Here is a 15520-nt window from a genome sequence, read left to right as displayed (position 1 = left end):
AAAAAAGATACCATTCACAGCAACATGGATGGAACTAGAAGGGATTATACTCAGTGAAATGTGTCAGAAGGAAAGGAAAAGTAGCAGAAAAAAAAATAAAGGTACAGGTTCTCATCCCTTCTTATGTATACGACCACACCACACCCACTATCACTGCACCATATTCCATTGGGCCCAGCCGCACTTTGATCTCCATTTTCCCTGCCCCCTTAAGTATTCTTATTTTTTACATTCACATTTCTATAATTTGCTTTTGGATTGGTTTTGTTGACACTTTGTATTGCTTTTCTATAGTCCACATATGAGTGAAACCATCTTGTATTTGGCTTTCTCCTTCTATCTTATATATTCAACCTAATCCCCTCCACTGTCAACCATATTGTCATGATGGCTAGAGATAATCCTTTTTTATAGCTTGCTAGATTTCACTGGGTTTTAATACCACATCTTATTAGTCCACTTATCTGTCATTGGCACTGGGGTTGTTTACATATCTTGGTTATTGTAAATAATGCTTCAATGAACACTATTATGTATCACTTTGAATTAGTGGCTTTGCATTGTTCAGGAAATATCTAGAAGTGGAATCGTATGGTACATATATATTTTTTTAAAGATTTATTTATTTATTCATATAGAACTGGGGTACAGGCCAGAGATGCAGAGGGTGAGAGGGTTCACCAGAGACAGAGTGGGGAGCAGAACAGGCAGATCAACGAAGTACAATGCTAAAGAGAGCAGCGGGCAGGTCAGGAGAGGTCTGCCTTGCCATGTGGATCTCCTCCGGGGCAGGCGGGAATTGAACTCATGCCGAAGTGGCTTAAGCTTCTTAGTGCAGTGCTTTAACCCACTGCGCCACCAGGGAGGGCCGGTACATATGTTTTTAAAGCTTTGAGAAACCTCCATATTGCTCACCACAGAGACTGAAATCTGTCTACATTCCCACAAACAATAAGGTTTTCTTTTTTTCCCTACATTCTCAGCCAACAGTTGTTTCTGGACTTTTTTGTTTTTTTTCATATGTGTCATTATCACAGGTGTGAGCTAGTATCTCACTATGATTTTGACTTTGTAATTCCCTGATAAGTAATTTTTTTTCCATTGACCGTCTATATGTCTTCTGTGGAAAGGTGCTTATTCAGCTCTTCTGTCTTTTGTTGTTGTTGCTGAGTTGTATGAATTCTTTGTAAATCATGGACCCTTGTCAGATGTTTGGTGTTCAGCTACTTTCTTCCATTTAGTAGGGTCTCTTTAAAATTCAATAATAGTTTCATTCACTGTGCAGAAGCTTCTTGGTGTGGTGCAGTCACATTTGTTTGTTTTTGCTTTTTTTTCCCTTTGCAGTAGGGGTTGAATCCCCAAAGACAACCTGAAATCTATTTTTTAGAATATTTTGTCTATGCTTTCTTGTGTGTATTTTATGGTTTTGGATTGTTCCAAACAATCCAATCTCATAACAATGTTTTCAGAATTAAGACCCTAACATTCACTAGTCACTTCGACTTTCTAAGAGAAATTGCTTTGATGGTATTCTAAAATGCTTTTATATTAGACTCAGAAAGTAATATTAATATTTAATACAATTTTTAACTTTTAAAATTAATTTAATATAGTGTATGACTGCTACTTATACTCTAAATGATCCTTTCCATTCATTAAGTTCATCACCCACCAGATATTTTTATCCGCTGCAAACCAGACTTTTCTCTACTAAAAGTGGCATTGATTTTCTTATCATATTAGTATCAATTCTAACTCTAAGGAAAAGTTGAGTGGCAAAAGAATATAGCAAACAGCAAAGAGGTTAGGAAAGGCAGTTAAATTACTTTGTAAAAGTTGTTAACTCCATGACCTTGGAAGGTTAAAATTGGTCACAATTTTAACTGATGCGATAAACCAGTCAGATTATGATAAAGCCTAACCCTGCAGTCTGCACACTAATTTATAGATTTTTATCAGTGACTTTAGAAAGACTGATATTGTTGTACTCCAAATCTTTGATTTCTGTTAATTTGATTAATCCTCTTGATATTTCACTGTGTAGATATATGAAGAAAAGGAGATCTACACAAACCCATTAATTAAAAATGTGGCACTATTTGCAAAGACAGTGACTTTGTAAAATCAAGGTTTAGAATACTGCATTATGCATAAAAAGGACCTTCAAAACTTCCTTACCTTGCCCAATATTTCAGGGTCCCCGAGTGTCAGAACTTGGGGTGGGGGGAAATCTTGGTCTTTTGTTTCCCACTCCAATGCGCTTTCCATTGTCAGCCCTTATTTCCCTGCAAAGTCTGGCCAAATATGCAACCATATTTTCCATGTTGAGTGCTCATCTTTTGAATTTTCTCAACAGATTTTGCAGATCCTATCAGTGTTTTCACCTGCTTCTTAGATTTCTTCCCAAAACCTTTGTTTCACAGGTTTGCTTAACTTCTGCTTTCATCTCAATGTGCTTATATTCATGCCACAATTTTTGAGGTAGGAAATGAAATCTAAGCTGTAGGTAGTGTATACAGCCTGGGAGGCATTTTCTCTAACCTTCCTCATTGTGACTCACCAGATGCCTGAAAGTGACACAGGTGTTCATTCACTCTGCCGTGGTCAGGGAAAGCCCTAAAGGTTACCACTTTGGAAAGCCCAAAGGTTGGCCAGTCTCTAGGAGTCCATTATTGGTACTCTTGCTATTTATGGTTTCTGGGTAATATTGAAAACTCATTAACTCATTTTTGTTTTTTACTTTGTATTTTTTTATGGATGATTGAGTTTCAAGTAAATGCAACTTTCATTTGGACTGCTTTATAGGGACACAGAAATGAAGCAGAAATGTTTTATTGAAAATCCATTATCATCAAGAGTAAACCCATTAGTGAGAAATTGCCTGTCTTTGAAAAATCTCAGAAATTTCGCTAGAGGGATTGCCTGTTGAAAATATGAAAATATGAAATGTGCTGTGGCTTTTGGTTTTTGGTATTATGCTTGTCAATTTTTTTTTTTTCTTAATCTGCAAATATCCTCCTTAGTGTTGAAACACTGGTTGATAAGATCTGGTGTGACTAGAATTATCAAAAGCTTATATTTTTTAATATGTATTTTGTTTGTAACTTTAGCTAGAATAAAGATAGGTTAGCAGAAGAAAAACAAACATTAACTTAATAACATTTGTACCTCCTATACACATGGAGACACCCAGGAAAACACCCAAGCAACAGCCCTGATAAGAGTTTCTAGAGAATTTTGTCATCTTTCATGTCGTGTTTTAGGGAAAGAGATACTTTGACAAATGGAATGTCATTCATAAATGGAAATATTTTACTAAAGGTTAGCATCTACTTGTTTTCAGAGCTTTTCTTATATCTGCTATTTCTTACACATAACTAGCTTAAAATTATCTTTATGCCTCGCATGTTTACTGCTGCTTTATTTACAATAGGAAAGACATGGAATCAACCTAAATGCCCAAAACTAGATGAATGGATTAAAAAGATGTGGCTCATATACAATGGAATATTACTCAGTAATCAAAAAAGATAAACACATGTCTTTTGCAGCAACATGGATGGAGCTGGAAGGGATCATACTTAGTTAAATAAGCCAGAAAGAAATAAACACCAGATGATTTCACTCATAGCAGGAGCATAAAGGACCAGGGAGAAAAAATAATAATAATAATAACAGTGTACAACTATATGCCAGATACTTTTATAGGGGTGGAGTGGGGAGTGGGATCAAAAAGGGGTATGGGGAGTGCATGGGACTATGGTGATGGCACATGGGTGAATTGTGATGGGAAGACTATTACAACTGAGATGGAAAAGGCACAAAATGATGTAAAAATAAACTATAATAATAATAAAAAAATCTTTGTGCCAAAGAGGCATGTTTTGGAGAAGTATATTCTGACCGTCTTCAATACATGTCACTTTGAGATCTATAGCTAAGGTCCAGCAAATCCCTATGGACTTTGAAAATATATTACCATCATTGTCTACAAGAATGAAGATTAAAAGATTAAAAGATTAGCTATAGAAGTAAATGTCTTCTCTAAAAAAACCCATCTTTATTTGCAGAGTAAACATAAAGTCACATCTTCCTATTTCTTGACTCAGTATATAAACTTTAATCTGTTATTTATTATAGAATTTTTGGCATATATATTCTCCATATGTATGTAAATAAATTGGTCTATTCCTTCTGTTAATCTGCCTGATGTCAATTTGTTTTCTTCACTAGCCCGAGAAGAACCTCAGAAAGGTGGGGGAATTTCCCCCTTGAATAGTTTATATGACAAGGTGATATTCAAGCATTTTATATCACTTACTTTCTATTACTAGAAAGAGTATTTATAGAGAACAACATATAAATCCACCTGTAAATGAGCCCAAGTGTAATTTTTTTTTCCATTCTGATGGAAAAAAAATGTACAAAATGATGTAAAAATAAACTGTTATAAAAAAATTAAAAAAAAAAGGATCTCATTCTGAAATGGCCCCTTGCCTTTTTGCTTTTCTTTTATTAAAGAGCAGAACACAGCAAGCTGCATCCCTTAAGGGATTCACTCAGCAAGGCAAAGAGTAAAAGGCATAATTCATGGGCTTAAAATCAGTTATAGACTTGAACCAGAGTGGAAATGAGAAAAAACAGCACTGACAATTGACTGCAGGGAGCCAGCAAACACAGTAAGCCTGACATTCCACATAGTGGACCCAGACAGAATTTGAGATTAAGAGAAGATGTCACAGTTGATTCCCTAGAGTCCTTACATAGCTGCAAAATTTTCTCTGCTCTGAAGAAACTTGACACTTCTATTGAAATGCTGAGCTACCTCACATCAACAGAGCTTTCTCCCTAGTTGGTCTTTTCCTCTATCATTATTTCGGTGGTCCAAATACTGCCATTGTCTTGTCCTACCAAATCAGGAGGAATCAGCAACCTGAGAGTTACTCTGTGTGGCGCCCCACTATGCCCGGGGCACCTCCTTGAAAAACCCTAGCCTGGGAACACTTATTGCAAGACTTATGGTAAATTTTACAAATAAAACCACCAACTTGAAATGCATTTATTCCCAAATATTCCTACACACTGAGTTAAGGAAGGGGGGTGGTCTTAATTGGTCATGTGACCCACTGTTTTTCTATCTTAATCATAAAGAATATATGTCTAATTAAAAAAAAACTACAAAATGCAAATCCACAGATTTCTCAGTAAAATTTGTAAATATGAACTCAGAGAAATTCTTTGCTTTTTAGCTAGGTCTACCATGCTATAAGTACACCAGCTTAATTACTTTTTAATAAAGCTGGAGAATCCTGGCCATCACTGATAACTTTATCCAAAGAAGCTTAAAATGTGGAAGAGTTGAAAGAAATTTAATATTCCTTGGTCATGTAGTTATTTTTCTTTAATGAAGTGTCCTTTATTATGTTGCTTTTATAAAAAATCAGTTCTGTGACTGGTCATTTCTACTGGTAATTATAAAATAATGTATTATATGTAATATAATGTAAACCCCTTAGATGCTCAGATGAAGGTTGCAAACATTCTGAATGTTTTTGACAGTTCTAAAAATAAAATAAATAATAATAAACATTTAATGTTACTATTTGTCAACATCTGTCATTATAGCTTATTGCAAAGAGGACATATAATATGAATTGAATGGCATCTCCTTCCAAAAATGACATTTGAAGTCCTAATTCATAGGACCTAAGAATGTGACCTTATTTAGACATACCGTCTTTGCTTATGAAATTAGTTATGATGAGATCATACTGGAGCACAGTCCTAATAAGAGTATGACCATTTGGAGTCACAGAGACACAGGGAGAATACCACATGAAAACAGAGGCAGAGATTGGAATTATGCACTTGCAAGCCAAGGAACACCAAATATTGACAGCCACCACCAGAAGCTAGGGAGAGGTGAGCAGTGACTCTAGGTGAGCAGTGAATCTCAGAGAAAACATGCCCCTAATCATTGTTTTAAGCCATCCAGCCTGTGGTAGTTTGTATGGCAGCCTTAAGAAATGGCACATCATAAACCATGCATTTAGTACTTATTTTTTTATTTAAATGTGGATCTAGTATGACAAGGATGCTGATTTTCAAATTAAGTTGTGTTGGGGGCACAGAATCTATAGTAGTTATTTTCAGATGTCTTTTGTGTCCATTTGATAGAAAAAGCAAGGAGTAAATAGTCAACTCAAGGCTTGAATTCTAGAATTGGCACTGTTGATTTTAGCCACTCAACTTTGTCAGCATGGATTTCCTTCTTATAAATGAGTCCATGAGACTGAGCTATCTCACTGACTCCATTGATACTATGTCTGTCCTTAAGGTCTATAGGTCAACTGGCATGTATGAAATTTAAAACAGTCTGATTTTCTTTGAGCTTTGGTACTTGCTGGGAAGTTAGAAAATTAATTTTAATGTTAGCCTAAAAAAAGCAAATTAAGAAAGAGGGTCATTTTGTTCACTTTTATCTAAAAGATACAGAAATGATTTATCAATGACTATTATTCATGGAATTTTGTCTTTTCTAATGCCAAGGAATGTGGATTTGTGATCAGATCCACTATTGCATCTATATGTACCACCCTCAGATCATTAGTTTTAGGCCTCACCTTCCCCCACAGTTTTAAAATACAGCATGGTATTTTATTTTTAATGTCCTAGGTCAGCATCTCCAAAATGAAAATCTTTATTATAATTTCTTCTTTAGCAGAACCCACATCTCAGCAGCCAGCTAGGAGATTTCGGTCATCATGTACCCATCCCAGCTGTCAAGACTCCTTAACTTCAGTTCTCCTTAAACATTCTTTATCCTTATAACCCTTAGTTCCCCCTCTTCCCCAGTCACACCACTCCCATTTTAGATCTATGTACTCTGCTTTCAGTTACATACTAGTAATAGCATCCCAACTGCCACCTTCATATCCTGATTATCTCACACTGCACTAACCTCCCCAATGCTGCTTCCAGGTGACTATCTCAAACAGTAAATTTCAACCCATCATTCAACCAGTCAAAACCCCATCTGCTTACAGGCCACTAAATTATGTGCCCTCTAAGATTCTACCTAAAACATCCATATTAACTTTCCAGAGTGACTGAATGCATACATTACTGCTCAGAGGACATTACAACTATCCTGATGTCAACTAAGGTCTCTGACCCTTTAGCATCAGCTTATTTACTCACTGTATATCAATGTTCTAGAATACTGGGTATCTTTGCGTGAAAAATGGCTCCCTCTCTGAAGGTTGCTGCTGGTTACTCCCATACCTCAGTGATAACTTCACCATTCCTGATTCAAAATAACATTCTCTTTTGCATTTTGTCTTCATCTAGTGCCACTTGTATTCTTGGAACTTCACATAGTAAGCTGCAAGTCATTTAAGGGCAAAAGTAAATTTTATTCAATTCTGGTTTATCATATACCATAGCTAAGAACATGTAGTCACTTAATAAATGTACTTAAATTCTATAATCTAAAGGGCATAATGTAAAAATGCTCAGGAAAATTCAGAGAGATCATAGACAAAATCTAGTATTGTACAGAGAGGTTTATAAAACTTTTTGGATCCCCCCCCTCACTGCCGAAAAGATTAATATGAACACTAGATACCTCTTAGACTGGCCAAAAACCAAAACACTAACACACCAAATGCTTACAAAGGTGTGGACCAATAGGAACACTCCTTTATTGGTGGTGGGAATGTAAAAATTGTATAATCACTTTAAAAAGTTTGATGGTTTCTTACAAAACTAAACTTACTTCTGCCATCCAATCCAATAATCACACCTCTTGGTATGTATGTACATGAGGAAACTGAAACTTATGTCTACTCAAAATTCTGAAAAGGATGTTTATAGAAGATTTATTCATGATTGACAAAACTTGGAAGCAACTACGATGTCCTTCAATAGATGAATGCATGAAACAAAACAAAGTATTACATTCACACAATGGAATATTACTCTGTGATCAAAAGAAATAAGAGAAGTGAAGGAATCTTAAATATCCTAAACGAAAGAAACAAAACTGAAAAAGCTACAGACTATGTGATTCCAACTATGTGGAATTCTGAAAATGGAAAATTATGGAAACTGTGAAAAGATCAGTGATTTCAAGAAGTGAAGGCAGAGGGCAAGGGAAGTAGTGAGGATTAATAGGCAGAGAGCAAAGAATTTTTAGGGGAGTAAAATACTTGGTAGCCTCATGATAGATGCACACCACACCACACAACCTTCCAGTAAAACAGAAAGTAGAAATAGGGAGGAATAATCATAATAGTCAATAAGACAGGAAACAATTCTGTGGTATGGCCCGCAGAAGAAGAGATTAAATAGACATGAAGCTGAGCTGTGTAATTAAGTGGTCTTTATTTGGAGAACTTTTGCATTCATGTTTTTAATATCCAGAGAGCAGTTAACTTCATCCATTTTTACTCTCCTAGGATTTCCAACTCAACTGACTGTTACAATCACATAAGACTCAAAGTAGTTTTGTGGTATTATTATGTAGATTTGGAGAAGAATTGATTGGCAATCAGTATTAACTAAATTAACTTAAACCTGGGGTATGGATAGTGACTAACTCCTAAAAGTTGTCATAGTAAATACATTGTTTTTTTCTGCCGAATATTTTGAAAAAAAAATACTGAATACACATGAAATTATTTTTAAAATATGAGCTTTGATCTTTTAAAAAATTTTTATCAAAGTTGTAAAATTTGTATGTAAGGTTATGTTCAAGGAAAGAAGGTGTGTATGCTCTTTCGAAGACTAAAACATCAAAGAAATGTTATCATACCTCAAAATAACAAAAAGTATACAGATTAAATTCTTTATTAGGTTCAGTATCTATTTTCTTAATTATAGAAACTCATCTCCTGTACAATATTTCTAGTGAAAGTGGTAAAGAAGTTGGTATACTGCTTACTTTAGTATTTGTGTAAGTCAATTTAAGAAGCTTTTGAAGGCTTTTTTTCCTTCTAGTAGTTTTTGTTGTTGTTGTTTTGTTTGTTTGTTTGTTTGTTTTTAAATAATTGGGGTGTAGGCTAGAGGGCAGAGGGTAAGAGGATTCACCAGAGACAGGGCAGGGAGCAGAGTAGGCAGATCGACTGAAATACACTGCTGAAGGGAGCAGAAGGCATGACAGGAGAGGTCTGCCTCACCATGTGGGTCAGCTCCCTTATCAAGCTCTTCTGCTCATAGCTTGAGAGCACTGAGACTTTAACCCCTGCACCACTGGAGAGTGCTCTCTAGAAATGCCTAATGTCTTAAATTTCAGCCTCTCCATCTCACTGTGTCCATCTTAAAAGAGTACACCTCCATCTGGTGGCACAGTCATAAATTTCCCATGATATATGTATTTTGGGGATGCTCTAATTTGGATTAAGTTTTAAATTTCCCTTTTAGTTAATTCCATAAACATTAGAAATTGTTTATCAAGCTTCATGTAACAATGATTTATAATCAAAATAACTATTACCTTTGGGAAATCAACACTGTCTCATTGTGCCCATCACTAAAAATCCAAAAAAATTCCAAATCATATCTAGCAAAAATGCTCTCCCTCTCTCTCTCTATTCCCCTGAAGAGGAAAAAGAGTCTCTCTTGAATCACTTGACTTTTTCAAATATCATTTTGAAAAGATTGATATATATATGCACCACTCTTCAAACTTCCATTTTACCAGTCTATGATTGTGTACTTAGTAAGGAACTTCAAAATTCAAAAGCCTTATTTAAACCCAGCATATGTTATTTCTTTTGCTGTCTCAAAGTTTACTCATTTAATCTCTTTACTATAGAAGTATTTTTGTTTATTTTGATGTTTTCTTAAAAATCAATATTCATAGAACATGCAAACACATGGATTTTAGTTTTTACTAGTATCTTTAGAATTTTTATAAAATCTGCAAATACATAATTTTAGAGCCATTTATTATTTAACTCAACATACAATGGACTTTTTCCGACAATGCATCCTCTTTCTCTCTCCATTTGAAACTCCAAAATCAGTGCACTGTGCTAACCCTTGTTCTGTTCCCAAGAAATTCTGATCTTTCAAAAGGATAACTGGGCTCATATTTACTTAAAAGAATAAATCAGGGCCCTCCCTCGTGGTGCAGCGGGTTAAAGCAACACATTATGAAGCACTCCAAACCACTGCAGCACCAGCTCAATCCCCGCCAGAGAGCTGACCCACATGGTATGGCAGACCTCTCCTGACCAGCCTGCAGCTACCCTCAGCAGTGTACTTTTTCAATATGCCTGTTCTGCTCCCCACTCTGTCTCTGATGAATCCTCTCACCCACCACATGTCTGGCCTATACCCTAGTTCTGTAAGCATAAATAAATAAATAAATAAGTAAATAAATAAATAAATCTTTTAAAAAATAAATCTGCCCTCCCTGGTGGTGCAGCGGGTTAAAGCACTGCACTGAGAAGCTAAAGCCACTTCCGCATGAGTTCGATTCCCGCCTGCCCTGGAGGTGACCACATGGTGTGGCAGACCTCTCCTGACCCTCCTGCTGCTCCCCTCAGCAGTGCACTTCATCAGTCTGCCTGTTCTGCTCCCCACTCTGTCTCTGGTGAAGTCTCTCACCGCCCCTGAGCCTCTGGCCTGTACCCAGTTCTGTATGTACAAATAAATAAATCTTAAAAAAAAAAATCAATGAACTCTATGTCTAAACAGAATATTTTACTTCATTGTTTCTTAAATACAACTATCTAGTTAAAAAAGCCATTCCCTCAAAATAGTTCTGAGTGAAATTAGCCTTGGGAAGTTTATTGTCTAATAAACAAATGAAATTTAATAAAATAAATAAAAGCAAAATGATTCTCCTTGCTATATTGATATTTGTTTTTTGTTATACTGCTAATTTTTATTCTAGCAAAATTTTACTCATTACTGTGATTTTTTTTCTTGCTATAGTCCATATATTCCTCTTACCATTAATTTAAGAGATTTAGGGTATGTCTCAACTATGAAAAGTTAATTCTCCTTCATCTTATATTATGAGAACATTATTCCCAACATTGTAAACTTAATCTATATATTAAATGCCAAACAGGCTATATCTGTACTTCTTTCTTTTGGTTCACTCAGTCTTCCTATTCATGTGAAATATGCTCTAGCTATTGTCCATTGTCTAGTAAAATTCCCACCTTGAGTAAATGAGGGAAAAAATTCTTCATTAAAAGAATAATGATTGCTGTTTATTGCTGCTTTATTTACAATTGGAAAAACATGGAAGCAGCCCAAATGCCCAAAAGTAGATGACTGGATAAAAAAGATGTGGTACATATATACAATGGAATATTACTCAGCAACCAAAAAAGAGAAACACATGTCTTTTGCAGCAACTTGGATGGAGCTGGAAAAGATCATGCTTAGTGAGATAAGCCAGAAAGAGAAAGAAAAATACTGGATGGTTTCACTCATAACAGGAGTATAATGGACCAGGCGAGAAAATAACAAGAATAATGAACAACCATATACCAGAGACATTCTGTGGGGGTGGAGTGGGGAATGGGATCAAAAATGGGGGGGGGCAGGGAGGGAAATGCACGGGACTATGGTGGTGGCACAGGGGTGATTTGGTGATGGGAAACCTGCGGGGATTACAATCGAGATAGAAAAAAAAATGTGCAAAATGATGTAAAAATAAACTTTGTAATAAAAAAAAAGAATAATGAACTATTTTCCAACATCTTAATATATCAATATAACTGAAGTAAATATCTCTTTCCTTTCCAGAGGCGAGCTGCTGATAATTTGAGAAGACATCATCAATATCAAGTAAGTTATTTTTGTATAATGTCTTGATATGTGCATTAAAATAGAGTTCCCTCTTCAGAACTGAGTCAGGAAGAAATCATATTAATACAATGAATATCAATTTTGTTGTTTTAAAATGCCTCAGGAAGTTATGAGGAACCTGGTGAAGCGATACGTTGCTGCAATGATCAGAGATGCCAAAACTGAAGAAGGGTTGACAGAGGAGAACTTTAAGGTAACAATTTTCATGTTTATCACTCAGAGTCAGAGTCTGCAGAACATGAAACCAGACTGTAGCTTTAAATCTGGAAATTCAGCAGTGTATTTCAAGCTTATGTGGCTTCTGATTTTTAAATTAAAGTACCATTGTGTTATCCCTACTCAAAAAAAGTGAACTTTGTTCTCAGAATGCACTGTTTTCAAACACAATATAAAATGTCAAGAGGACTTAAATTGGAGGCAGAGAAAATCCTGGTGTTTTGTGGCATTCTGACTTCCTGATCCCAGCTTTCAAAACTTCAGCCTGCTCTCTAAACCTGAAATATTTAGTAACCAATATGTTAACAATAACAAAAATCTATGTGCTCAGGGGTTTGGGTAGCAAAAATGTTAAGTTGAGCTTACTGCAATTTACAAACTTAAAAACTTAATCTATCTCCTGGAGTACTTTTTTTTTTCCTATTAGAAGAATTAGGTGATTACATATTCTCATAACACACCTATAAAATACCTCTGTTATGCTCCATGAGGTTTTTAGGCTATTTGGGAGGAAGGATTAAAGTCAGTAAGATCTATAGGCAAGAACAAATAAACGAACAAACAAACAAAAAAATAGGAGATCGTTAACAGAAAACCTGCAAATTTGACAAAAAAAAAAGAGAGAGAGAGAGAGAAAGAGAGAGAGAGAGAGAGAAGCAGCCACTTAGGTAAGAAAATAGATAAATTACAAATCTTAAAGCACAGTGGACAATTGGCTAGGATCCAAAATGTTTCAAGTGAAGTAATTCATGGCGCTCTTTGAGTCAGGGTGTTTGGAAGAGGCCGCCATAATGTCCACCATCAGGCTAGGGCTAAGAATTCCATTACCAAAAAGATAAAAAGGATGAATCTAAGGAATGCCACCTGGTCTGAAGCATTTTGCAGGATTTAATGGTGATCCAGCTAGTGGGGTAAGATCAACTCCAAGGTAGTAAGTATTTGAAAATAACAACTTTCACAACCAACTTCCCCAAAACTGGACTGCACTTATTTGTTTCATATAAGCCTTTTCACAGCATAATGTGCCAACACAAAATTTTCTTTAAGAAAATACATTCCTGGTAGAATGTGTGTTGACTAGCAGCATGTATTTTGGAGAGGACGTATTTGAAACCATAGTCAAAAATAAAATCCTTTATAATCCTTTATACTGGAACTACACAGTGGTGGAGGAAGAATTTTCTTTCTTTTTTTTTTTTTCTGCTCTTTTTGCATCAACATTAAGAAGTTCCTTGTTACTACAAAAATCCAAAAAGGAAACTAATACACACAAAAAACCAACACGAAAGAGAACTGACAATTCTTTCTAGAACCAAGCCAGAATGGAATCCTAGCTCTTTCAAATGAGGGAAAATACACAGACCCTACATGGACCAAGCAGATGACACTGTCTAATGTTTATTTAACTCACAAACTAACTTCACCGTTTTGCATGTCACGTAGGAACTAAAGCAAGACATCTCTAGTTTCCGCTTTGAAGTTCTGGGCTTACTGCGAGGAAGCAAACTGTCTACAATACAGTCAGCGCATGGCACGAAGGAATCTTCTAATTCTGCAGACTCAGACGAAAAGAGTGACAATGAAGGTAGTAGCAAGGACAAGAAAAAGAACTTTAGCCTTTTTGATTTAACCACTCTGATTCACCCGCGATCAGCAGCGATTGCCTCCGAAAGACACAACATAAGCAATGGGTCTGCCTTGGTGGTGCAAGAACCCCTGAGGGAGAAGCAGAGAAAAGTGAATTTTGTGACTGACATAAAAAACTTTGGGTTATTTCATAGACGATCGAAACAAAACGCCGCCGAGCAAAACGCAAACCAAATCTTCTCTGTTTCAGAAGAGGTTGCTCGTCAGCGGGCTGAAGGACCCCTGGAGAGAAATACTCAACTGGAATCTCGAGGATTAGCTTCACGGGGTGACTTGAGCATCCCGGGTCTCAGTGAACAGTGTGTGTTAATAGACCATCGAGAAAGGAATACGGACACCCTGGCACTGCAGGTAAGCAAGAGAGTGTGTTCGTTCACATCAGAGAAGGTGGTGGTGGAGGACACTGTTCCTATAATACCAAAGGACAAACACGCAAAGGAAGAGGACTCTAGTATAGACTATGATTTAAGCCTCACAGACACAGTCACCCACGAAGATTATGTGACCACAAGACTGTGATACTTGAAGGAGGAAGTGTTTATCATACATATACATATTTTCCATAGTGCTCTGCGTTGAGGTGGGAGGGATGGGTTTAAAAAGTCAATTAGCAAATGCTACTTACACTTTATAGCGTTTATCAACCGTGGCATATTAATCTGTAACATTAAAATAAGGTGAAGGCTATCAAAAACTATTTTGTAGCCTGCTTTTGCTGTACCAATTTGTTTTACAATTTTTTTTGTTAATAAATAAATGCACCTTGTATTCTTGTACTGTTGCAATAACCCACAGGAAATTTGTAGCTCTCTTTTTCAATTAAAACAGATGCAATTTATTTCATGTGGCAGTTGACTCCTATAATAGATATTTTTATATGCAAAAAAGATGTAGCTGAAATATTAATGTCTCTCTAGAGATGGTTGTTCATCAAGGACTTCTCACCTGGCTCTACAGTTTAGCTTGGTAACACAGACATTAATAAATTATTGCTTAAGAATATATATATAATTAGAGCACACAATTAAAGCAAGCAGGCCTTTCAGAGTCATATTCACAGAGTCAAACTCTCTTACAATGAAAGTCAGGTAGGTTTGGTAGGATTTCAGGTTTCCCACTTTTTCAGGATGTAAAAGAAATGTTTGTTTTAATGAATTTTGATGACTGATGAATTTAAACAATATTCTGCAGAAAAGTAAGCTGTATTTCAAAGTTTTTTGTTTTTTTTTTTAATTACCCTTTTCTGGTAGAACTGCTAATGAGGGCAAATATGAAACTTTATGAATCACTGCATTTAAAAATATGGTAAAGTTCTCAGTGCTAGAACATAATAACAAATTGTTATAGTTTAAGCACCTAGACAAAGCAGATAATTACATATGTATAATATCAAGATGATAATGAATTCATTCTAACAATCTAAATCTAAGCAAAGTTCAATTCTATTCTCAATTAATGCAATATTGTTGTCATTTGAAAAGACATTCAAAACCCTAGTAGTTTCTTTTCTACACTGATTGGAATATATTTCCTTAAAATTTTAGTCACTCAAAAATCATAATTTTAATAATAACATTTTTTCAGAGGGGCTGAATTCTTAATTGTTTTTCTATTATTTTCAAGATAATGTAGCTTATTACTCTTATTTGCTCAACTACTAAAAGGAAACTTTTTCAATTTTAAATTATGTAGCTTGTGTTCCTTTAAGCCTCCATGGAAATAAATAGAAGTTTCCTCACCATATGCACTTATCATTCATATCAAGTCAACAAGTTAAAAGATCTCTGAGTTTGTTTTACTTTAAATATTACCTCCATGGACTAGA

General features: G+C 35.6%; 1 protein-coding gene across 2 annotated transcripts in view; it reads left to right on the top strand.

The window, feature by feature from the left end:
* TRPC4 (transient receptor potential cation channel, subfamily C, member 4) overlaps nucleotides 1-15236 on the top strand; it is a 188157-nt gene extending 172921 nt beyond the window's left edge. Inside the window, exons 9-11 of one of the 2 annotated variants that reach the window (XM_012723340.1) lie at nucleotides 11770-11811; nucleotides 11936-12025; nucleotides 13492-15236. In XM_012723340.1, coding sequence (XP_012578794.1) covers nucleotides 11770-11811; nucleotides 11936-12025; nucleotides 13492-14214 — 855 coding nt within the window. In that variant the 3' untranslated portion in view covers nucleotides 14215-15236. The remainder of the gene's footprint in view (nucleotides 1-11769; nucleotides 11812-11935; nucleotides 12026-13491) is intronic. The other variant, XM_004680219.2, reaches the window with a different exon arrangement.
* The last annotated feature ends 284 nt before the right edge of the window (nucleotides 15237-15520 follow it).

Source organism: Condylura cristata, unplaced genomic scaffold (assembly GCF_000260355.1).
Source record: "Condylura cristata isolate star-nosed mole 26May11 unplaced genomic scaffold, ConCri1.0 scaffold00010, whole genome shotgun sequence".
NCBI classification, from domain to species: domain Eukaryota; kingdom Metazoa; phylum Chordata; class Mammalia; order Eulipotyphla; family Talpidae; genus Condylura; species Condylura cristata.
This window is presented reverse-complemented; position numbering and strand designations above follow the sequence as displayed.